The sequence below is a fragment of the Leuresthes tenuis genome, unplaced genomic scaffold (assembly GCF_036924035.1).
Source record: "Leuresthes tenuis unplaced genomic scaffold, fLeuTen1.0.hap1 SCAF_22, whole genome shotgun sequence".
Lineage (NCBI taxonomy): Eukaryota > Metazoa > Chordata > Actinopteri > Atheriniformes > Atherinopsidae > Leuresthes > Leuresthes tenuis.
In genome coordinates, this window is record NW_027325376.1 from 26,388,644 (window position 1) to 26,413,428 (window position 24,785).

Sequence of the window (24,785 nt, forward strand, 5' to 3'; positions counted from 1 at the left end):
CCTGTTTATCTTAAGCTAGAGCAAGATGACTGTAGGACTGGTGTGGAATCAACATTTCAAACAGTTATCTCACCACAGTCAGTTTATCCCACATTGAGAAGCGTGATCCATGTGCACAACAGCCATTTTGCATGAGGAGTGAATCTCAAGTTACATGAAGTGAGATTATTGAATGCAAACATGATCTTTTCCATTTAGTGGTGAGAAAACAGACACCAAAATCATGTGCAGATTGCTTTATTTATAAAGTAGACAAGTTTACTAGTTAATTAGGTTTATTGTTTCTTGCATTATTTCTGCATTTTTAGTGGTCTGCTATGCAAGACCAGTCTCAACAGAATATTTGCAATAGGTACATTTATCCAAAACATTGTCATATCACAATCCATTATTGTAAATTGTGAGATGGGAGTGTTTTCTGTTGGGCAGTGTTCACATGACATAACAAGAATCTTGACATATATATATGAAAATAGGGAAGCTGAAACCATGTAGATTATTGTGACTGTCTGACAAGGTATTTTGTAACATGTAGACCTACTAATCCAAACCAGGTTCGTTAACGCTTAGCTATCTGCGGATAAAAGTAAGGTAGAAAAGTTAATAATCTGGAGTAGGAGGAAGGCAGAAAAGCACAACTGTTGAAATGTTGTCTAGTCTTTTACATACTAATCAAGGCTTTGGCGATGTCTCTGTCCTGTCCTCCCACCAGTGGTGGATCCAAGAGTTTGCATTTCAAAAAGAGAGCCTTAGTATCTGTCACCAAGTAACCCTGCACAAGTGAGGTGCCTATATGTGTAAACTTTAGCTGTGAGCAAGGATCTACTTCTGAACATAATTGTTTGCTAATTGTACATAAATATATACATATATATTGATACATGTTGTGAATAGATCCTAATAGTATAGTTTTAGTTTCTTGTATAAAATATGTACGTTTTCCAAAGCATTCTTTCTTGGATGTCTGTGTCGAATAAAAAGATTCAGCTTTGGTGTCTGTGCTATCATCACTTAATGGGCTGAGTAATGTTAGTCTTTAATCTGTGCAAATATCTCCTCATCCACCTCAGCTTCCTGGTCAGCTTCATGGTGGATGCCAGGGGTGGAGCCATGCGTGGCTGCCGACACAATGGCCTCCGCATCATCATTCCGCCCAGGAAGTGCAGCGCGCCAACACGGGTTACGTGTCGGTTGGTAAAGAGGCACCGTCTGGCCTCCATGCCCCCCATGGTGGAGGGCGAGGGCCTGGCCAGCAGGCTCATCGAGGTGGGGCCCTCTGGTGCCCAGTTCCTCGGGTAAGGCTACAGGGAGTAAGTGGGTATGAAGGGTGAAGAGAAAAGGAGAATGAAAACATAGTTAAATGGTTATTTAAAAAAAAAAAAAAAGTTAAAGACACCAGGAGGTCAATCTACTGATTCTGTACAAAAATACAGTATCATGTCAATACAAGACAGAGGCAAATTTCTACTTTTTCTTATAATTTAAGAGGATCAAGCTATACCCCTTTCTTTATCATGCAATGAAAGTTAATTATTTGAAGCTTACAATTTGCTGCCCTTTTTTCTTTCAGACTGATTTTCCCCAGCCTCTGCCTCACTAAAACTGCTCTTGCTTCCTGCCAGTGCCAGGCTCTGCCAGTCTTTGCATGCCGTGTTTTATTTCACAGCTGCAGTCTAACTCTTTTTAACCTGAATCCCTAACCCTTACCGAGAGAGCTTTCCTTATTACCTCCACCTCCCAAATTGCACCATGATTGGTTTTATATGTAGCTTCAAATTTTGCCCTCCAGTGGTAACTGTTTCATGTTCTGAATTTTCCACAAAATAATTTCAGTTGTTGCCCTTCAGTTAGCCATTACGTACAGACTTGATGGAGCTTCTCTGTTATTGTTTTGTTTCTATGAAATTTTTCGAGGACCAATCTTTGCAGTGAAAACTGAAAAAGAGAAACTGGTCACTTCTTGGCTATTGTTTGACATTTAAATGGTTACAGTGTAAATGTTTCCCACAGTTTAAATTAATTGAATGAGGGCATTTTTCAGGTCCTCTTTTTTTAAATGATACTTTTAAACAGTTTTATGTAATGACAACACAGCTTTTCACTCATGGTCACATTCAAGGCTCTGACCCATTAAACTTGAGATTAAAGAAAGTGGGCTTTTATTTAATGTACGGTACTTACTGAGTAAAATGTTAACCTGAAATTAAATGACCTTTTTCTTTTACCTTTTTTCCTTTACAGACTATATTCCTTTGATTATTTAGTTCATAATTCTGCATGAATGTATTGACTTTTGTTCACTTTTGGATTACCTAGGCATGGGAAAAATTGTCAGTCTCTACCCAAACATTGTGTGTGCTCTTTCTTCTACATTGCTGCGTATGGATGCTTGGTGTGTCAAACAGTAAACTTCACCTCCCAAGTGCCCCTCCACCTCTTAATGAGGGAGAGAGTTTGGTTAGCAGAATCCTCCAGCTTGGTCCACCAGGGACAAAATTCCTTGGGTAGGATGGAAAAACTGTACAGTTTTGCATATGAAACAATCCATGGATGCCAGTCTCAGTATTTACCTTCCATTTCCTGTTTTGTCTCCCCATCATTGTATTTTGCACTACTTGTATCAGTGTACTGTGCCTCATTTCATTTGTACTTATTACCCTTTATGCAATACTTGTTTGCCCTTCTAAGTGCTTTGCCTTTTCTATTTCTGTGTGTATGGTTTCATGCTTCCTATCTCCTTAGTAAATGTGTGTATTTTCTTTTGTGTGAAATTTGAATCGTTGCATGGCCTGACAGTAAGGGGGGGGTAGTTTATTTTTTATTTTTCAAAGAGCTATTTCACCATACTATTTGGTATGACTGTAACTGTCATTATTATTTATCAAAAACTAAGCTGAAGTAGTGTGTGAAAAGCCCACCCATGATTCGACAGCATTTTGAAGCACCTTTAGCAGCAATAAGTTGAAGTAATTATTTTCTCTTTGATGTTATCAGTCTCACATCATTGTGGGGGAATTTTGGTCCACGCATGTTGAGGTCTGGACTTTGACTGGACCATTGCAACATCTTGGTTCTTTTCTTTTTCACACATTCTGCTGTAGATCTGCTGCTGTGTTTGGGATCATTGTCCTGTTGATGAGCCAGTTTCAGCCCAGCTTTAGCTGTGGGACAGATGGCCTCACATTTGACTCTAGAATACTTTGGTATCCAGAGGAGTTCATGGTGGACTCAATGACTGCAAGGTGCCCAGGTCCTGTGGCTGCAGAACAAGCCCAGATCATCAGCCCTCCACCACCGTGCTTGACAGCTGGTATGAGGTGTTTGTGCTGATATGCTGTGTTTGGTTTCCTCCAAACGTGCTGCTGTGCATTATGACCAAACATCTCCACTTTGGTCTGGTCTGTCCAAAGGACATTGTTCCAGAAGTCTTGTGCTTTGTTTAGATGCAGCTTTGTAAACCTAAGCTGTGCTGCCATGTTCTTTTTAGAGAGAAGAGGCTTTCTCCTGCAGCCCTTCCAAACAAGTCATCCTTGTTCAGTCTTTTTCTAACTGTGCTGTCATGACCTTTAACCTTTAACATGCTAACTGAGGCCTGTAGAGTCTGAGATGTAGCTCTTGGCTTTTTCACCTTGGGGTGAACTTGCTGGGACGTCCACTCCTGGGAAGATTGACATCTGTCCTGAATATTTTCCACTTGTGAATAATCTTTCTCTCTGTAGAATGATGGACTCCAGATAGTTTGGAGATTGATGGGCAGCAACAATTGTTTTTCTAAGATCATTGTTGACGTCTTTCCTTCTTGGCATTGTGTTAACACACACCTGAATGCTCAAGAGCAGCAAACTGACAAAACTTTGGCTTTTTTTTAGAAGTGCTCACACTGGATGATGATCAGCTATTCAAGTGCATTTGATTAGCAGCACCTGGCTGCTACTTACCGTCTTAATTCACATAAGAAGCAGTAAGGGTGGATTTAGTTGTTCACACACTGCATCTGCACTTTGGCTCAGTTTTGATAAATAAGAAATGATAGAATTTTATATATGATGTTTTTCTCATTAAGCGTTGTATTTGTCTCAATTTAAGACGTGGTAAGGACCAAATGACCAAATGATCTAGTTCTTATATTACAAAAAACCTTAGACTTGAAAGAGAGGGGACTATTTCTCACATGACTGTATTTGTGAGTGCCAGCAATAAACAACATATTAGAATATGCAGTGTGTCATGTAAAAAATGGCAACAGTGGGAAATATGATAATGTACTGTCAGGCCTAGAACTATTTAAATATCATATGAAAGTAGCAGCAGTTCTGCTTTAATTGCTGTGTCTGTCCCATGCTTTACTGTAATGAAGCATGTGTCATGTAGATGTGTAATATAGTTATTTTTTTATACTGCATATCAGGTAAGTATTTGAAACTATTCACATTCGATACAGATGATCCATAATCTTAATTGCCCATTGTAGATGGTTACAAATTGGGATAATACTGAAAATGGCTTTGTAAAACTAGGTAAGGTAATTTAAGGTAATTTAAACACTGCTGAATGTTTTCAAATAAAATATTTCAACGTCTTTGCAAAGAAAGGAAAATCTAATACTAAAAGTAGTGAATTAACTTGAATAAGCTTGCTCTAATTCAATAAAATCAAGTTAATGTGTGAGTGCCTCACCAAATGCACACATATTTCCAGACACATTGTTGTCTTCCATCACACCATGACCTCACTGACTGACACTACCTGCTCTCCACTCCTCCAGTCCTGTGATTGTTGAGATCCCCCACTTCGCTGCCCTGCGGGGCAAAGAGCGGGAGCTGGTGATCCTTAGGAGTGAGACAGGAGAGAGCTGGAAGGAGCATCACTGTGAATATACCCAAGAGGAACTCAACCAGATACTAAACGGCATGGATGAGGGTCAGTGTCTGATGGTGTGCCAGCGGACTGCAACACGTGATAGATTAATTACAAAAAAACATGTTGTTGTCTGTGTCTGCAGAACTGGACACACCTGAGGAGCTGGATAGGAAACGCATTTGTCGAATCATCACTAGAGACTTCCCACAATACTTTGCAGTGGTGTCACGCATCAAGCAAGACAGCAATCTGATTGGTCCTGAGGGAGGCATCCTAAGCAGCACTGTTGTTCCCCAAGTACAGGCAGTTTTTCCTGAGGGGGCACTGACCAAAAGGATTAGGGTTGGACTGCAGGTAACTGGCACTCTTTAAAACATACATTTACCTGTTTTTTTGGAATTTTTTATCTGATGGCAATGTTAGATGAAAAATCAGGTAAGAACAGCAAAGATGAAGGTCTGTCTGGAAATTTTTGATGGTCCAGTGTGTAAGTGATGGTTGGTGTCAAAAGTTAGACTTTCAAATCATTGCAGAGGTTTTGTCTGCACCCATTGCACAAATTGTCATTGTGAAGAAGGTGATGATCAGAACTGTTTCCTGGAAAATAAATAATAACATATTCAAATTATAGTTTTTATGGAATATAATCCTGGATGTCAGTTGACAGCCTTGTCTATAAACTTAATATAAACAATTAGTTCAGTCAGGAGTTCATCGCTTCACGTTGTAAAATAGTCTTCTTTATGGTTACAGAAAGTAAGGCTTTTGTATACTCTCTCTACTCTCATAGGCCCAGCCAGTGAGTGTAGATGTAGTGAGGAAGATTCTGGGTAACAAGGCTACCTTCAGCCCAATTGTCACCTTGGAGCCCCGCAGGAGAAAGTTCCATAAACCCATCACCATGACCATCCCCGTCCCCAAGAGTAACTCTGATCCGGTCCTCAACGGTTTTGGAGGGGACACACCCACATTACGACTGCTCTGTAGTATAACTGGTTAGAGAACCCACAAATATATATGCACACACATCTGAACTTCACAGCCTTGGTCACAAGCTGATGAAAATATTTAAATTTGTGTTTTTAATCAATGTTAAGGTGGAACAACTCCAGCCCAGTGGGAGGATATAACAGGAACCACTCCGTTAACTTTTATCAATGACTGTGTCTCCTTCACCACCAATGTGTCTGCAAGGTAAAACAATTTGTTAAAGCACTTTTACCACATATCCATTGCTTACTCAGCTGTAGCAACTATCAAACACCTAACCTTACTCATTCTTATTGTTCCCCCTCTGGTTTCTAGATTCTGGCTTATAGACTGTCGACAAGTCCAGGAATCTGTTAACTTTTCCACTCAGGTATACCGAGAGATTATCTGTGTCCCCTACATGGCCAAGTTTGTGATTTTTGCTAAGACCCATGACCCCATTGAGGCCCGCCTGCGCTGCTTCTGCATGACCGATGACAAGATTGATAAAACACTGGAGCAGCAGGAGAATTTCACAGAGGTCGCCCGAAGCAGAGACGTGGAGGTGAAAAAGGAGGAAGGAAATGTTGATGATCTAACTAGATTAAACTCATTTAGGCATGGAAAATTTAAAATATGAACTGGAAATTAATAGAAGACTCATTTGCAATCACGAATAAGCATGTTTTGATTGATAATGTAGTTTGGAGGACAAATAATACGTAGTTTGGTGTGCTATTTCTTTACTTCGTCTTAGTGGAAGTTTTTGTATTGTGAACAAAAAGGGAACCTAAAGTGGAGCCTTGAGGAACACCACAGATTAGGTCAGCATTGCAAAGCACTGAAAAGTTATATAGCTCATATTTAATTTGGACAAGTAAAAGGCTGTATCAATTATATCAGTGTGCTTTATTTCTGATTTTATTTAGTCATTGTACCGCTTGCTTTTCTCAGGTTCTGGAAGGCAAGCCTATCTATGCAGACTGCTTTGGAAACTTAGTTCCCCTCACCAAAAGTGGCCAACATCATCTCTTCAGCTTCTATGCCTTTAAAGAGAACAGACTAGCACTCTTTATCAAAGTAAGCACCATTTCTTATTTATTTCACTAAACAACAGATTGTTAGTGTCAGGCCTTCATATTATTGGACTCTTACCAACATATAAGGAACAGCTTGCTAAGACTGAGTTGCTGTTTTTTTAGATTCGAGACAACACTCAGGAGCCATGTGGTCGACTGTCGTTTATGAAAGAACCAAGGAACTACAGGGCACTTACCCAAAATGCTATATGCAACCTCAACATCACACTCCCATCATACTGCAAAGTGAGCATACTACACAAAAGTAACAGTACTTCCTGCTGTAAATGTAGTCTTTTGTTATAGCAAAGGGTCAAGTCATTTATTTTTTCATCCAGTATTTTTGTCAGCGGTAACTCCACAACCACTTAGACTTTCCCTAAATTTCCATGCAGCACTTGTTTTTGTTACTACCTTAACCACACATTGCTCCCTGTCTATTTTCTCCCTTTGATGTCACTGTTGTTTGTATCTGTACTCCTTTCTGCTTCTTGCTGCTTTTTGCTCCTAAAAGGAATCCGATTCTGACCAAGAGCAAGAGGAAGAGGTAAAAGCAGCCACTGCTTCCCACTCTGTTTTCTTCCCAATAGCTCTGCTGATCCATCCTTTCAACTCTCTGACCATATGGACTAAATTAATTGATATTCTAAAAATTAGATATAGTTTGTTTATCAAAGTAAGTGAGAGTGAGATGTGATGTGCATCCTTTGTGGAGTTTTCCTTAAGTAGCAGTTCCAATGTTGGTAGTGGTTTGAGAAAAGTAGGCACATGCAGCAGTTAATACAAACTAATAGGTATTTTGTGTTTTCTTTTTCAGGCCAGTAGAACGTTCGAGAAATGTAAGTAATTTATCCCTATCTATTTATCTCTGTAACTAAAATAGATGCTGTGCTCGCTATTGATATTGCTTGTTTCATTGATCATAATAGTATATAAAATGCATTAGTACTGTGGGAGTGTGGATTAAATGTAGTTTAACAGAGTAAACTGATACATTGACACACCCAGCTCGCCCCGATGGCTTAAATGCAAATCATGCACCCAAGCCTTTTAAGTTTTAAATCTGTCTCGTCACTCAAACAGAAAGCCTTTACCCAGCCATCCTCATGTCAGTGTTATGTTACTCCAGAGGCTTTACTTTTTTTCTGATTTACTCTTACATTGCTTTTTGATTTCACACCTGTATCATTGTTTGCAATATAACTCTTTCACCATCTAAGATCAGACGTGTGAGGAAAGAGTGAAACACTGCTATCTACGTATGTACATAAAATTAGATCTTATTTACTACATATCCTTATCGCCTCTCCAGATGTCTCATCTCGTCTGTTGCAGATTGTTAAATGACTACTGTATGATGTAGCAGCAGGATAGAAATAAATGAAGCATTTGAATAAGATAAATGTAGGGAGCTTATGTGATAAGTAATGATAAAAGCACATCTGGACATACCTTGCAGATGTGGCTTTCCACAGCAAGTGACTGTTCAAGAACCCTGTGCAAACAAATTATAGGCCGTGTTTTAATGTTACTCAAGCTGTAGTTTTTAGTGTAATGGTGCAGAAGAACAGTTGCAGACCTTCTGACCAGCTTTGAATCCTTCCCCTCCCATTCTCCATGCCTTATTCATGTAGGAATGTGAAATCTCACATAGACATTAGTTTCTATCAAGTGTAAAAGCTCATATGTGAAGAGATATTGGACAAAGATACAGATTATGTTATTGAGTAAACGTGCATGTATGTTTTCAGAATAAATTTCATATACATTATATTAATCCATATGGAAGAGCTGTGTAAATGGACCAAAAACTCCACACATTACTTAATGTGTCTGATCATGCCGATCACTCCATTCACTCTTTCCCATGACCTTTCCATCAGCACTTCCCTTTGCTTTGCATGGAAATAACTTGACTTACATAACTGTGTATGTGTGTGCTTATATGTGAGTATTCATGGTGTTAGTTTGTCCTTTTGGTCTTTATCTTGATTTTGGAGTGTCAACTCACAACAAACGTTTTCCAATGGTTTTGTGCATTGTTTTTGTTTTATTAAAATTTTTCTTTCAGGTATATTTCAGTTGCTAAGCTAAACAAGTGTCAGAATGGAGGACAAAGGAAATTTTTTTCTTTGAAAGTGGTCTGCTTTGTATAAGAATGAAATACATGTGGTTTGTAGCTAATCACTGGCTTTCTTTATTAGTTGCAATTAGTTATTTCAAATAATTTTTTTCATCACCTTAACATTAGTCATTTGAGCAATCTTGAGATGTTTCTTTATCTCCTTTGTTGTTCCTTTCTCTTATGTACTTCATGGCTTTATTTGTCATCTTATAGTTGGTATAGTTTTTTTGTTGTATGTTTTTATTTTGCTGTATAGTTTTGTCTTGTTTGTATGGGTGTGAGTGTATAAGCAAGTTATTTCCTGCTCATATCTTCTCCCATTGATATTATTTAGACTTTATTTTATCACAATTACCCAGAGACAAGAAATAAAAAGACCTCTGATACCCTTATGTAGAACCCATTGTGCATTTGTTGTCCTATGATCCCTGCAGTCGATTCCAATCTTATCCTGACAAACTTCTCCAATGTCTGTCTCCTTTCATTTGAATTTTTGATTTTCTTTATTCCTTACGTGTACTTCTTCCATACGGAAGATGAAGAGACGGAGACATCAGTCCTGAAATCTGAGCTGATTCGAGAACCAGATCTCCTATCCGACGTGTCAGAGATGAAACAAGATTTGATCAAAATGACCGCCATCCTGACTGCAGATTCAACAGAGAAATCCTCTTCCTTAGGAGGGTGTGGTCTAGTGAAAGGGTCTGAGGACGTTTCTGGAGAACCATTAGAAATAATGGAGAAGGACTTAGAGAAAGTCAAAGAGGACCTAGAAAAAGTTAGTGAGATATTGAGGAGTGGAACATATCAAGGTGAGGTGGCAGAGGAAGCAGCAAAAGCAGCTAGAATGGCTGAGGAGTGGGTTCTCTTGTCAGACAGTGAGGTAGAAGATGCCAAAAAAATGTCAGTCTTGGAAGTTCAAGAGCCTGTGTTACGTGAAAGTAGAGGTAACAGAGGGGCTCCCAGACCTAAAGCCATAAAGGACAGTGGTGACCTTAAAGAATACCTACTGGATGCACCAGTACTCTCTAAATTAAAGGATAAAAAAGAGACAGGTGTACAAGAAAAATTCACTGATGTTGTACTTCGCAAAAGCACAAAACCATCCACTCCAACTAAAGTCCACGACAGAACAACCGCCGGTGATGTTAAAAAGCCAGTGAGAAAGAAGGGAAAAGACCAGGGGCAGGCAGAGGATTCAGGAACAGGGGCTCTTCTGAGTGTGCCTGCTGCCCCTACTCCAGCTTCACCTGTATCACCAGTGATTGAAGAAACTCCCATTGGCTCAATAAAAGACAAAGTTAAAGCCTTACAACAAAAAGTAGAGGCAGAGCAAAAGAGCAAAAAGGTCAGTGGAAGCAAGCCTTCACATTTGCCTGTTAAGAGCAAACCATCTTCTAAAGCCAAAGAAAGCCCTAAAGCAAAACAGCCCTCCCCAAAATCCACTAAAACTGAATCTGAAAAACTTGAGGAGACCATGTCAGTTAAAGAGCTGATGCAAGCATTTCAAACAGGACAGGACCCCTCAAAGAGAAAGTCTGGGTTATTTGAGCTCAAAACAGCTGCTACATCAAAATCAGAAAAACCTACAAAATCTGAAACTATCCAGTCAAAGTCTATGACCAAAGCAATAACCTCACATGTCTCACAAGAGCAAGAAGTATCATTGGATTCCAAACCTTGCAAGAAAGGGCCCACTCTGCAAGACAAAGAGAAAGAAATCAAATCAGCTGCTGTTGCCCCCTCAGAGCTAACGGAAACTGTAGACTTTGGAAATGGTGGCCTTGATGATAGCTCTGATAGCTTTAAACATGAGGGTGTGGCAGAGTCACTGAATGGCAGTTCTGGAGATGGAACCCCTCACCTAAGTTCTGAGGATAGTTACAAACATGAAGGCCTGGCCACTCCAGGCACAAGCCCTGAGAGTCTGTCGGGTCAGCAGATATCTACAGCTTCAGCAGCCGCAAAAGTTATAAAAGACAGTAAAGACACAGAGAAATCTGGGGACTCTGGGTTAGGGACCACTGGTGATCCACTGTCTACAGAACTGACCCTTCCTGTGTCCTCCAGCAAGGCTAAAGATGACCACACAACAAGTGAGTCCATATCTGTTAGGAGGAGCGAGTTTAAGCCATCTAAACCTTCAAAGCTTGCAAAGAGAGTTTCAGAGACTGTAGAGACATTTCTTAATGATGACGACAGTCCTGATTGTCATGTAGAATCGTCTTTAGTTGGTTCTCCAGCCTCTAGATCCCCTTCTCAGCGTCGTGAAAGCTTAGACCTGCCGTTAAAACAAGAATCAGATGCTCTCAGTCCAGTAGCTGATGACTCTTTGACAATAAGCCACAGAGACTCTTTAGAGGGTAGTCCTCTTTTCGAAGAGAATTCCTCCCATAAGTCCCCAGACTCTATTGAACCCAGCCCAACCAAGGAATCACCGCCTCATGACTCTCTAGAGAGCAGTCCTGTAGAGCAAAAAAGCCATCCATCCTTCCCATCAATACCAGATCTACCTAGTAAATCCTCTAGTCACCCAGAACCCTCTAAAGCAGCAGAATTCCCTCAAGATGCTTTGCGTAGTAGGCTGCTTCGAGACCATGAGGCTAGTGCTGATGATGACAGTTGTGAGCAGACATCTCAGATGACAAGCTCCGGTAAGAGTCCACTCTCCCCTGATACTCCTAGTTCTGAAGAGGTAAGTTATGAGGTAAATCCCAACCCCCCTGACCATGCATTCCTCTCTGTTCCATCCAAACCGGCTGTCATCCCTGAAGACCCCAAAGAAGAGGATACAACAGACAGATATGAAGCTAAGAGAAAGATCACTCCAGAGGAGGAGATGTTTAAGATGGCAGCCAAAATAAAAACATTTGGTGAAATGGAACAAGACGCGAAGAGCAAAAACAAGTCTAGTAAAGATTATTTTCCATCAGCAGATGCCAAAATAAGGGATGACAGCTGTGAAACATTAGATCCCACCATTGAGAAGCTTTCGCAAAGTGAATGTGGGCTCACTAGACCCACAGAGGATTCACAATTAGCTATATTTATTGATCCCGACATTAAAGTACAACCTTCCTCTCCTTTTTCAGCAGGTTTTCATGATGGACCCCACAGCAAAGAGGTCAACAACACTTCAGCCACTGTCACTTCAGAAGGACCTCACTCTGTCTCAGACCACCATCATTCAAAATCCAACCTGAAAACTTCACAGGAAGAAAGAGTTCCATCATCTTCAAAAGCTGATAAAGACATTAGTGCCAAAACAGAATCAACATCAAACACTGAAAACAGGACTGATGAGCAAAAGGAGGAGAGCTTAAAGAAATCAAGGGAAAATAAAGGAGATTACAAGTTAGGTGTCAGTGGGGTACAGACTAATATGCAAAAAACAGGTAACAATGTAACAGATGAAGTTAAAGGAGATCAAAGGGAGCATGCAGGAGGGCCAGAGGCTGGGCTCTGTCCAGCTGTTGCCACAGGCCAAACAAAACAAGAAGTCTGTATCTACAATGACACAGAGGAAGATGATGAAGCATTGGAACTTCCGAGAACCGAGTCAAAAGGTGTCACTGCAAAGGTGGACACCGACTCATGGTCTGCCATGCGAGAGGATGATGCCACTTTTGCAGCTCGTGTAAAAGAGGAGGAACAGAAGATTCTGAATCTAGTTGTCGACCGTCAATTTCTTCAAGCAACTCCAGATACCACTCCTGGTAGAACACCAACAGAGGAGAGTACTCCTACGAGTGAGCCCAATCCTTTCCTCTTCCAAGAAGGGAAGCTCTTTGAAATGACCAGAAGTGGGGCTATTGACATGACAAAGAGAAGTTATGAGGAGGAGGGGGGTGGCTTTGCCTTTTTCCAGATAGGTGAACAGCCTTTAGAGGAGCCTGTCTTAGAAGAGGAAAGGGAAGACAATAGGTCAGCAGCAGAACTTGAAGTTGGGCTCAATCTAACACTAGATGTTAAGACTGAGGAAGATGAGATATCAAAAGAAACAACTGATTCTCAGCTTCAGTCCCCACCAGAAGGGGATCATCCAGGTGTTAAAGCTGATGTCTCCAAATCTAAAATCCCTAAAATGGGCATTTCAGCTTCAGCCAAATCTACAAAGAAAGATCAGACATCCCCTGGACTTCTAGAGACTAAAGCAGACAAACATATAATTGAAGGGTCCTTAGATTTAGACACAAGTTCTCCTGAACAAATGATAACAAATGTAGAGACTGCAGAAACTACTGTCACTCGATCGGTTTACTCAGAGCAGGGACAGGAGTCTTCCGATTCTTCTCCAGAAGAGGCACAATCAGTGATAGAAGCCCCCAAATCAACAGGCAAGTCCAAACAAAGTGCTTCTACTAGTGTTAAGAAGACTCCAGTCAAAACACAAGCTAAGTCTGCCCCTCAAGGTCAGGCCAAATCTATGATTCCTTCTCCATCTCATGCAACCTCTTCTTCAGCCACTCTTAAAAAAGAGGCCTCCTGCACTCCAGAATCCAAGTCTAGAATTCCAGTTAAGGCAAACACCATAAAGACTGATTCTAATGTCAAACGAGCTGAATCTACTCAAGAGAAAAAGCTTAAGGTCCCTGTAAAAAAGGATACACGGAGAAAATCTGAGACAGATGCTGGTCCCTCTGTGGATGTTAAAACCAAGACACCGTCTTCCAAAGCCAAGAGCTTCTGTGAGGGGGAGTCTCCCAGGTCTTCTGCTAAAAAAGAACTGGGGCGTCCCTTGAGTGCTGAGTCGGCAAAATCTAAAGGCTTCCAGTCCAGATTACCTATCCGGGGCAAAAGTGGTCAGTCATTCCATTTAACAACACCCACCAAAGAGAAAAGTGACCCACACAAACAGTCCATTGAGTTCTTTGAAGAGATAAGTGATGAGGCCGCAAAACTTGTGGCAAGATTGGCACAAGCACAGACAGAGAAGGAGCAAGAGGCTGTTGCCGCCCTCTCAGATGATGAAAGCAGTCTTATTGATCCGTCAATCATAGAAAGAGAAACTTTCCCAGAGCTGCAGTTTCCTCCCTCAGGGGCCATCTTTCCTATTAGACCACTGTGGGACGACCCTGTTGAGACACAGATGCAGCGAATCCCAGACGATAAAGTCCAGAGTCAAGGTATCCCCTCAGTTTAAGGGGCTATTCCCTATCTATTGTGCCTCCTTAGTATATTAGCTGTAAAGGTGCTGCCTCTCTGTCTCTTGCAGTTATGTCCCGTTGTAGCTGACGAATCCGTGTTGCTGTGTTGCTTGAGCTGTGTTTGTGTTTGTAAAGATGTCTCTCTTTTCTTCTGTGTGATGAGAATCTCAAGATTGACAAAAAGGCTTTGTAGAACTACTGAAAGCATTTTTTTATTAAACCCTGGAAACATTAAAGTTGAAATAATAACCTTTGCAATCACTTAGATTTTTTTTTCTGAGGACTGAAATGTTCATTTCTCAACATTAGGGTCACTAATGAATCTTAACCAATCAGTTTGGATATTTAATTCCTTAAGTAATTGTGTAATATTATATACTATATAATGTTCTTATAAACTTTCAATAGGACAAAAACAAGAAAGCCAGTGAAGATTTGAATTGACCCTAGAATTGTAAATGTGACTTTCTTTGGTCTACCTTCCGGCTTTGATCGCTCATGGCTGTCTGGTGGTATTTGCAGTAGATCCACAGGATGAAGCAGAGAGAAAAGAGCAACGAATGGCCATTATAGCTGACCACCTGGGCTTCAGCTGGACTGGTGAGTTAAACTAGATAGCTCCTATCAAGCTGCTGTAGAAAGCTAAAAATGTACAGTCTTACTTAATTTTCTAAAGCCTCTCAGAAAGACCGGAAATCCATAATTTATCCTCAAGTTGTCTTCACTGTTACTATATTTATTTTTTGCCTCCAGAGTTAGCACAAGAATTAAACTTCAGTGAGGAGAAGATCAACTTGATAAGGATTGAAAACCCCAACTCACTGCAAGACCAAAGCCATGCACTTTTGAACCTCTGGGCAGACAGGGAGGGACAACATGCAACAGGTTAGTGATAATAATCTTAATGATACACGTTTCTTTTTTAACAAATACAAATTTTAAGCTATTCTATTTTAAATGTATCCCTTTTTGTTTCAGCAGAAATGACACTTATCAAGAGACTGACAAATATCAACCGAATGGACATTGTTCACCTTATTGAAGCCAAGACAAACAAATCCACTCAAGAGGAAACATCGTCACATACCTATGCAGAAATTGAGCAAACCATAGCTTTGGACCATAGTGAAGGCAAAGTGCAGTATTATTTTTAAGCATGCTGATGATTTGGTTGTTGTCATTTCTGTGTAGAAAGTTGGAAAAATTCAGACAAATGGCCCAACACTTCCTATGCCTCATGCTCACCCTATATGCCTGGACAGGTTTTTCTGCCCTTCATGAAGACATCGACAGTCCTAGGCCAGGCAGGCGTAAGGAGGCTTCAGGTAGGAGTCCAGGCTCAGGACAAGAGGTACCCATGGTATCAGCAGAGGACCTGTCCTCCAGTTTGTCATCACTTCATGAAACATCAGGAAGGTCCGACACTGGCTTCACAGCAACAAGCCTTCTCAGAAACGCACAGAAAGAGAAACTACAAAAAGAGATGGAAACAACACAGTAAGTCATTCACCTCAAGATGCAATTTACATTTAGATTTTGGTTTGACTTCATCGTGTAATATGTAATTAATTCTACCAATTCTACAGCACCACATCTATTAACAGATCTGCCATAATGTGGCTGAATATTTGAATGTTCTTCTCTTGCAGCTCATCGCAAAGAATATATGAGGAAGTGACAGACTCGGTACAAACAGGCAGTTATAAACAAGTAAGTCCTTTTTTCACATTGTACCGCACCTCTCCCTACCGTCTCCAGTCCCATGTGATAGACCCTGTGTACAAAGGGGGACCGAAGTTATGCGCACAGGTTACCCCACCTCCCAACCCTTCTTTTGAACCATGTGATGATAAAGGGGCTGTTGAATATGAAGAAGCAAAGGAGGGAGAGGACTGGAACTTGGAATGTCTACGAACTACCCATTTTGGAGAAATCACTCATTATTTATCCCCATCACCATGGCGGGAGACAGCGAACAGCTCTCGAACAGGTGTATGTGAAAGTCGACCGTTGTCTATGACAGATTTTGGAGATAGCCTGATTGAGAGTGAGCAAGCTGAACAAGACTTCAAGAAACTGTCTATGGAGCTTACAGACACAGATGAGGTCTCTGAAAAAATATCTGTTACACAGCAACCTACAAGTGAAGAAATTCTTCAGCCTACTTCAGTGTCCCCAGAAAATGTGAAAACAGAATATACACATGCCAAACAAACAGCCAAAAGACACATCAACGAAGTGTCGTGTCGACTTTATAAAGTCCTGTATGGATATGATGTTGAGCTGGTGGATTCAGACAGTGAGGACATGTCTGCATTGCCTTTGAGTTCACTGTCCAGGGCAACCATTCAAGCCGTCAAGAAAGATGAGGTTCAGGGAGGTGCCAGACACGCAAAGCCTGATGAAATTGCATCAAACTATATGGTTGAGACTGATAGTTACCAGGCCTCAGTTTTGGATGATGTCAAACCTGTTATTGGCACGAATCAAGCCCAGAATACAAGCACTCAAGCATTTGTTGATCCTTCTAATGCCAGCTTTAAAACTGCAGCTTTAATGTGTCAAAAACTGGAAACTATTACTGCAGCTGTCTCCCCTAAGGTGTCACAGGATTTAACTTTTGACAAGTTAGGTGTTAATTTGGTAGATGATATGCCAGCCATACCTGGTGCTGAGTACAATTTTGAGAAACTGCAGTCACTTAGACGAAAAGCAGAGACTGAATTTGAAACACCTGGATATGAATCAATAACTGAAATTATTTCTGACCTTCAAAGCTCAGCTCATGATAGGTCTGTTTCCCCAGAATGTACTCCATATACAACAATATTACTGACAGAGAGCAGGCCATCCTCACCTGAATCTGTGTTATCATTGAATGAGCTGAATTTCCTTGCACCTGATTCTCCAGTACCTCAGTTTAGGCCCTTGTCCCCACTCCCACCACCTGTTATTCCGTGGGAACCAAGGGATGTTGGGACCTTGGCCCACAGGCAACTACTAGTGAGTGCAGAATCAGAGGAAAGGCCTTTAACACCAATGGTTTCAAATAGAAGACCATTTGGAAGACCAATATCACCAGGCAGTGATGATAGTGGTGACAGATCCATCTCACCTCAGTCATTAAGTTTTGACTTAGAGGACAGAGCCTCATCACCGGAGTCTGTCATTTTAGACAGACATTGCCTTTTTAAAACAGATCAGTATTTAACTCCTGATTTCCATGAAATTAGGTCATCATCTCGTAAATCCATGATGTCCATCACTGCTTGTTATCAGCTTCCACCGAACTCCCCAGTCCCAGAATTCAGACAATTTCCCTCTGAGTCTTTTACAACATGTGAATACAGATCATCATCATCTGAGTCAGTGTCACCATATATGAAATTTGAAATGACACTTCCATCAATGCTTTCTGAAAACAGGCCCACATCTCCAGAATCTGCAGCATCTGTGAATGAGTGTAAACCACTGTCACATGATTCACCTGTAACTGAGTTCAGTTTCAACTGGCCTGACTCAGCTTTTCTAACAACAGGAGCGAGATCCAGCTCTGTTGAATCATTATGCTCAAATGTAGAATATGGTTGTCTATCTCCAGCATCATTCCATCATGAAGACAGAGCTTCATCACCTTCTTCTGTTACTTCTGGAGATGAACCTGAATCCATTTTAGCAGCAGTTGCTGGACATACAGCATTCTCTTTTGAATTAGTTGAATCTGCACATACTGTGTTTGTTTCCAAACCTACTGATCACAAACCAAAATCACCAGAATTTGATAGAGAGAGCAAACTATCAACACCAGTGGAGTTAAGACCTGAGAATGATAATGACTGGGTTCTTATTTCTCTGTCTGATGTTGAGGAAAGACCATTTTCATCAGACTCGGTTCCCGATTACAGACCAATGTCACCAATGTCAGCAATTTCAGACATTAGAAGATATTCTATCAAATCAGACACAATAAATAAGTCTCCTGATTCTCCTATACCTCAATATATTTCATCTGCACATCATGCTGTTACTCTAAATTATCATTCATCAACAGAATCTGAGTTGTCAGATACAAAATATGAGGCCATGCCATTGCTATCATATTTTGAGAACAGGCCATTAACTCCTGAGTCTGGTGGCTCTGTGAGTGGAGATGGGTTACTCCTAAATCCTGGAACAAAACAACCTGAACTGATGCAAGCTACAATTATAGCAGAGGAAACATGCCCTGAAAAGCTTGAAATAACACAGGTAACAGTTGATGTAGATAAGTCTAAAATGGATGAAAAGTCGTCCAAATCTGTCAAAGAAATTAATTGGAAAAATCATGAATCCAAGGCATCCCAGACAAGATCGACAGTACCTGATTGGAGTCAGTCTGACAAAAACATTGTTACACCACAAGCAGTAGTGGAGGTCTTATCAGCCGATGAAATTACTAAAGAATTATCTCATGATTTGTCAAATGCAGGAAAAACAAATGAGGAAGCATACAGTCCTCTAAGTGAAAAGACTGTGTGTAATAGCAAGAAAAATCCTAATAAAATTAGAAAATATCAAAAATACTTCAAATCTGAAACATTTGAGGAGGCTCGAAAAACTGAGTATATTTTGTCACCTCCTCTGTCACCAGAACCTGCATCTGAGGATCTAAATTTACATTTGCCATTATCTATAGATGTCCCTGAAGGTCAGCAAGTACCTATGGAGTTTTCAGCTTTTCAACCTCAGCATCATATTCCTTCACATTCACAGCCAGACTACAATATAATATATGATGCAGAACTTTGGAAGCTTGTGTCTCAAATCCGTGATCCACAGTATGTTGGAGAAACCTTCATTAGCAAAGTAGGAAACCTTCAGTTTCAGAAAACAAGAACTGAATCTTATCAGGTAAAATCAGAAGAAACTATAGAAAATGAAACTACTACTTTGCAATTAGAAATGTACCAAAGATCACTTTCACTTGATTCAGAAGCAGAATATAAACCCATGTCACCAGAATCGATATTGCTTCTGGAAACACTTGGACCAGATTCCTCCAAGTCAGGGAGATCTGCAGATAGCCAGCAAGCTTTAACACCAGATTCACCAATTCCTCTTTACACCCCATCTTTCTCAGAACCTTATCAACTTTATCTCAGATCATTGTCACCAGTGTCAGTATTGTCAGCTCTGGAACAAGAGACTGATGTAAACATTTCATTGTTTTCTGAGGACAGACCTTCATCTCCTGATTCAATATCATCTAGTAACATGTACAAGGCACTATCTCTTGACTCACCTATTCCTAGTTTTGCGCAGTCTTTACCAGTGTCTGCTATAAGTGTGACATTGGATTGGTCTTCATCATTTGAATCAGTTTCTTCAGATATAGAATATGGGTGTCTCTCTTTGGTATCACTATTTGATGAGAGCAGACCTCCATCTGTAAGTTCTGTCGATGAAAACAGGCCACTTCCACCTGATTCACCCATCCCAGAGTTTGGACACATTTTACTAGAAACTCATTTGGTCACACGGGAAAGGTCTTCATCACCTGTTTCACTTTGCTCAGATGTAGAACATGGATCTTCAACTCTGTCAATGTGTTCTGAAGTGAGACCATCATCACCTGATTCAGTGCTTTCTGGAGATGACTACAGAGGTGATTCACCAATACCAGAATTCAAATTAGGGCTCGCTGAATCAGTTGATATTACAGCTCACAGATTATCATCTCCTGAATCAGTTATCTCAGATGTTGAATATACTCAATCAAATGAAGACATGATTATTTCTGAACATAGACCTGACTCACCAGAATCACAAGTTTCGGAGACCATAGAAAGACTGTCGGCTGGTAGTAATAGTCAGCCTCTAAAGGCAATTAGGGTGCCAGTCTATAAACTTGTTTATGATGCTGAACTTTGGAAACTTATTTCTCCAATACATGATCCTCACTATGTTGGGGAAACTTTTTTCAGTAAAACTGGGGTTTTTGAGTATGCAGGAACGAGAATTGAGTATATTCTGGGGGATTCAGATATTAAAGAGAGAGAGTCAGAGGACAATGTGAATCTGGATTCACAGGAACCAGAGGAGGAAGAGAGACAAGACTCTCTTGATTTTGAGTCAGAGTTCCGTCCTTTGTCACCAAGGGAAATTACGGTAGTTAGTGCCCACAGGTCTGAATCTCCTGAGTCTCTGAAAGACTTGTGTCAAGATTTCCAAGTTCCCCAGTTTTCTGGTGACTCCATAAATATATCACAGTCTCTATCAAATTCTCCCGATTCAGCTGTGTCAGATGAGGAATCAGGACTTAGCATGTTCAGGATTTTCAGTGAAAACAGACCTTCATCACTCGGTTCAGCAATATCTATAGATGAAAATAGTGCATTATCACCAGATTCACCTCTACCAGATTTCAGACCTGTCGTATCTGAATCAGTTACTGCTGGCTGTGGGTACGGATCCTCCTCACCAGAGTCTGTATTTTCACATATTGAATGTGAGTTTTCAATATCTCTGGCTTTCAAAGATCAGAGACCAAACTCACCTGAATCCATTACTTCAAGTCTTGAACACAGTCAACCAGAAGCTAGTCCAACATTTAGAACAAACCAGATGATATCCCAGCTTTGTGACCCTCATTATGTAGGAGATTTATTTGTAAGGAGAGAGTTTGACAATGTGGAGACTCTCTCACCCGATGCCCAACAGTCTCTGAATGTCCATTCAGTTGCATCTGGAGCTGAATGCCAGGCCTTGTCACTGAATTCACCTGTACCTCAATTCACTGCAAGAGCAATTGAACGCTTCCCCTCATTCGTTGAGTTTACTTCAGCATCTCCTGAAATTGTTCCATCAGAAACTGAGTATGCTCCTTTAATCAAATTTCCATGTAATACTGAGAGCAGACCAGATGATCAAAAGTCATCAGAATCAAAACTTGAAGAGAGACCTTTATCACCTGATTCTGAGTCAGACTATAGGCCTTCCTCACCTGTGTCACAACTGTTAATTATCAGAACATCCCCTCCTGAATCAACTGGCTCTCTAAATGAACTTTCACCCGATTCTCCAATACCTGAGTTCAGACAGGCTATGCCAGCTCCTTATGTTCATCTAAGTGATTACAGGTCATTATCAGCACATTACATTGAATCAGATATGGAACAAGTTCCATTAATTTCACAGAGGTTTAAAGTTGAAGTTGAAGAGAGACCAGATTCCCCACAGTCAACAACCTCTTTGTATGAATACCAGCATCTGTCTCCAGACTCACCAATACTTCAATACATACACAATGAACCAAGTACATTCAGATGCAGATCAGCATCACCTGAGTCAGTGTTTTCAGATGACGATTTAGAGACAGATTTGTGTATGCCTTGGCTTTTTGAAGACAGAGCAGTATCTCCTGGTTCAACTACATCCATAGATAAACTTGGAGTACTTTCACCTGACTCTCCCACTCTTGAATTTACACAGGCACTGCAAGAGTCTACTGTACTACATTTTTCCTTAAGATCCACTTCACCTGAATCAGTGTTTTCAGATGAAGATTTAGAGACATATTTGTGTATGCCTTGGCTTTTTGAAGTCAGAGCAGCATCTCCTGGTTCAACTACATCCATAGATAAACGTGGATCACTTTCACCTGACTCTCCCATTCCTGAATTTACACAGGCACTGCAAGAGTCTACCGTACTACATTTTTCCTTAAGATCCACTTCACCTGAATCAGTGTTTTCAGATGAAGATTTAGAGACAGATTTGTGTATGCCTTGGCTTTTTGAAGACAGAGCAGTATCTCCTGGTTCAACTACATCCATAGATAAACTTGGAGCACTTTCACCTGACTCTCCCATTCCTGAATTTACACAGGCACTGCAAGGGTCTACCATATTACACTTTTCCTTTAGGTCCACTTCACCCGAATCACTGTTTTCAGATGAAGATTTAGAGACAGATTTGTGTATGCCTTGGCTTTTTGAAGACAGAGCAGTATCTCCTGGTTCAACTACATCCATAGATAAACGTGGAGCACTTTCACCTGACTCTCCCATTCCTGAATTTACACAGGCACTGCAAGAGTCTACCGTACTACATTTTTCCTTAAGATCCACTTCACCCGAATCACTGTTTTCAGATGAAGATTTAGAGACAGATTTGTGTATGCCTTGGCTTTTTGAAGACAGAGCAGTATCTCCTGGTTTAACTACATCCATAGATAAACTTGGAGCACTTTCACCTGACTCTCCCATTCCTGAATTTACACAGGCACTGCAAGGGTCTACCATATTACACTTTTCCTTTAGGTCCACTTCACCCGAATCACTGTTTTCAGATGAAGATTTAGAGACAGATTTGTGTATGCCTTGGCTTTTTGAAGACAGAGCAGTATCTCCTGGTTCAACTACATCCATAGATAAACGTGGATCACTTTCACCTGACTCTCCCATTCCTGAATTTACACAGGCACTGCAAGGGTCTACCATATTACACTTTCCTTTTAGGTCCACTTCACCCGAATCAGTGTTTTCAGATGAAGATTTAGAGACAGATTTGTGTATGCCTTGGCTTTTTGAAGACAGAGCAGTATCTCCTGGTTCAACTACATCCATAGATAAACTTGGAGCACTTTCACCTGACTCTCCCATTCCTGAATTTACACAGGCACTGCAAGGGTCTACCATATTACACTTTTCCTTTAGGTCCACTTCACCCGAATCACTGTTTTCAGATGAAGATTTAGAGACAGATTTGTGTATGCCTTGGCTTTTTGAAGACAGAGCAGTATCTCCTGGTTCAACTACATCCATAGATAAACGTGGAGCACTTTCACCTGACTCTCCCATTCCTGAATTTACACAGGCACTGCAAGAGTCTACCGTACTACATTTTTCCTTAAGATCCACTTCACCCGAATCACTGTTTTCAGATGAAGATTTAGAGACAGATTTGTGTATGCCTTGGCTTTTTGAAGACAGAGCAGTATCTCCTGGTTCAACTACATCCATAGATAAACGTGGAGCACTTTCACCTGACTCTCCCATTCCTGAATTTACACAGGCACTGCAAGAGTCTACCGTACTACATTTTTCCTTAAGATCCACTTCACCCGAATCACTGTTTTCAGATGAAGATTTAGAGACAGATTTGTGTATGCCTTGGCTTTTTGAAGACAGAGCAGTATCTCCTGGTTTAACTACATCCATAGATAAACTTGGAGCACTTTCACCTGACTCTCCCATTCCTGAATTTACACAGGCACTGCAAGGGTCTACCATATTACACTTTTCCTTTAGGTCCACTTCACCCGAATCACTGTTTTCAGATGAAGATTTAGAGACAGATTTGTGTATGCCTTGGCTTTTTGAAGACAGAGCAGTATCTCCTGGTTCAACTACATCCATAGATAAACGTGGATCACTTTCACCTGACTCTCCCATTCCTGAATTTACACAGGCACTGCAAGGGTCTACCATATTACACTTTCCTTTTAGGTCCACTTCACCCGAATCAGTGTTTTCAGATGAAGATTTAGAGACAGATTTGTGTATGCCTTGGCTTTTTGAAGACAGAGCAGTATCTCCTGGTTCAACTACATCCATAGATAAACTTGGAGCACTTTCACCTGACTCTCCCATTCCTGAATTTACACAGGCACTGCAAGGGTCTACCATATTACACTTTTCCTTTAGGTCCACTTCACCCGAATCACTGTTTTCAGATGAAGATTTAGAGACAGATTTGTGTATGCCTTGGCTTTTTGAAGACAGAGCAGTATCTCCTGGTTCAACTACATCCATAGATAAACTTGGAGCACTTTCACCTGACTCTCCCATTCCTGAATTTACACAGGCACTGCAAGAGTCTACCGTACTACATTTTTCCTTAAGATCCACTTCACCTGAATCAGTGTTTTCAGATGAAGATTTAGAGACAGATTTGTGTATGCCTTGGCTTTTTGAAGACAGAGCAGTATCTCCTGGTTCAACTACATCCATAGATAAACGTGGATCACTTTCACCTGACTCTCCCATTCCTGAATTTACACAGGCACTGCAAGGGTCTACCATATTACACTTTCCTTTTAGGTCCACTTCACCCGAATCAGTGTTTTCAGATGAAGATTTAGAGACAGATTTGTGTATGCCTTGGCTTTTTGAAGACAGAGCAGTATCTCCTGGTTCAACTACATCCATAGATAAACTTGGAGCACTTTCACCTGACTCTCCCATTCCTGAATTTACACAGGCACTGCAAGGGTCTACCATATTACACTTTTCCTTTAGGTCCACTTCACCCGAATCACTGTTTTCAGATGAAGATTTAGAGACAGATTTGTGTATGCCTTGGCTTTTTGAAGACAGAGCAGTATCTCCTGGTTCAACTACATCCATAGATAAACTTGGAGCACTTTCACCTGACTCTCCCATTCCTGAATTTACACAGGCACTGCAAGGGTCTACCATATTACACTTTTCCTTTAGGTCCACTTCACCCGAATCACTGTTTTCAGATGAAGATTTAGAGACAGATTTGTGTATGCCTTGGCTTTTTGAAGACAGAGCAGTATCTCCTGGTTCAACTACATCCATAGATAAACTTGGAGCACTT

The 24,785-nt window shown here is 40.8% G+C and overlaps 1 protein-coding gene across 2 annotated transcripts in view; it reads left to right on the plus strand.

Moving 5' to 3' along the window:
- LOC140282104 (ankyrin-2-like) overlaps positions 1-24,785 on the plus strand; it is a 125,564-nt gene that overhangs the window by 87,175 nt on the left and 13,604 nt on the right. Inside the window, exons 28-45 of one of the 2 annotated variants that reach the window (XM_072376667.1) lie at positions 1,071-1,295; positions 2,406-2,504; positions 4,766-4,920; positions 5,003-5,214; positions 5,651-5,855; positions 5,958-6,054; positions 6,166-6,394; positions 6,784-6,909; positions 7,032-7,154; positions 7,423-7,455; positions 7,726-7,747; positions 9,570-11,687; positions 11,808-14,159; positions 14,703-14,780; positions 14,934-15,065; positions 15,159-15,311; positions 15,443-15,677; positions 15,830-15,890. In XM_072376667.1, coding sequence (XP_072232768.1) covers positions 1,071-1,295; positions 2,406-2,504; positions 4,766-4,920; positions 5,003-5,214; positions 5,651-5,855; positions 5,958-6,054; positions 6,166-6,394; positions 6,784-6,909; positions 7,032-7,154; positions 7,423-7,455; positions 7,726-7,747; positions 9,570-11,687; positions 11,808-14,159; positions 14,703-14,780; positions 14,934-15,065; positions 15,159-15,311; positions 15,443-15,677; positions 15,830-15,890 — 6,655 coding nt within the window. Of the gene's footprint in view, positions 1-1,070; positions 1,296-2,405; positions 2,505-4,765; positions 4,921-5,002; positions 5,215-5,650; positions 5,856-5,957; positions 6,055-6,165; positions 6,395-6,783; positions 6,910-7,031; positions 7,155-7,422; positions 7,456-7,725; positions 7,748-9,569; positions 14,160-14,702; positions 14,781-14,933; positions 15,066-15,158; positions 15,312-15,442; positions 15,678-15,829; positions 15,891-24,785 lie in introns of both variants that reach the window. The other variant, XM_072376668.1, reaches the window with a different exon arrangement.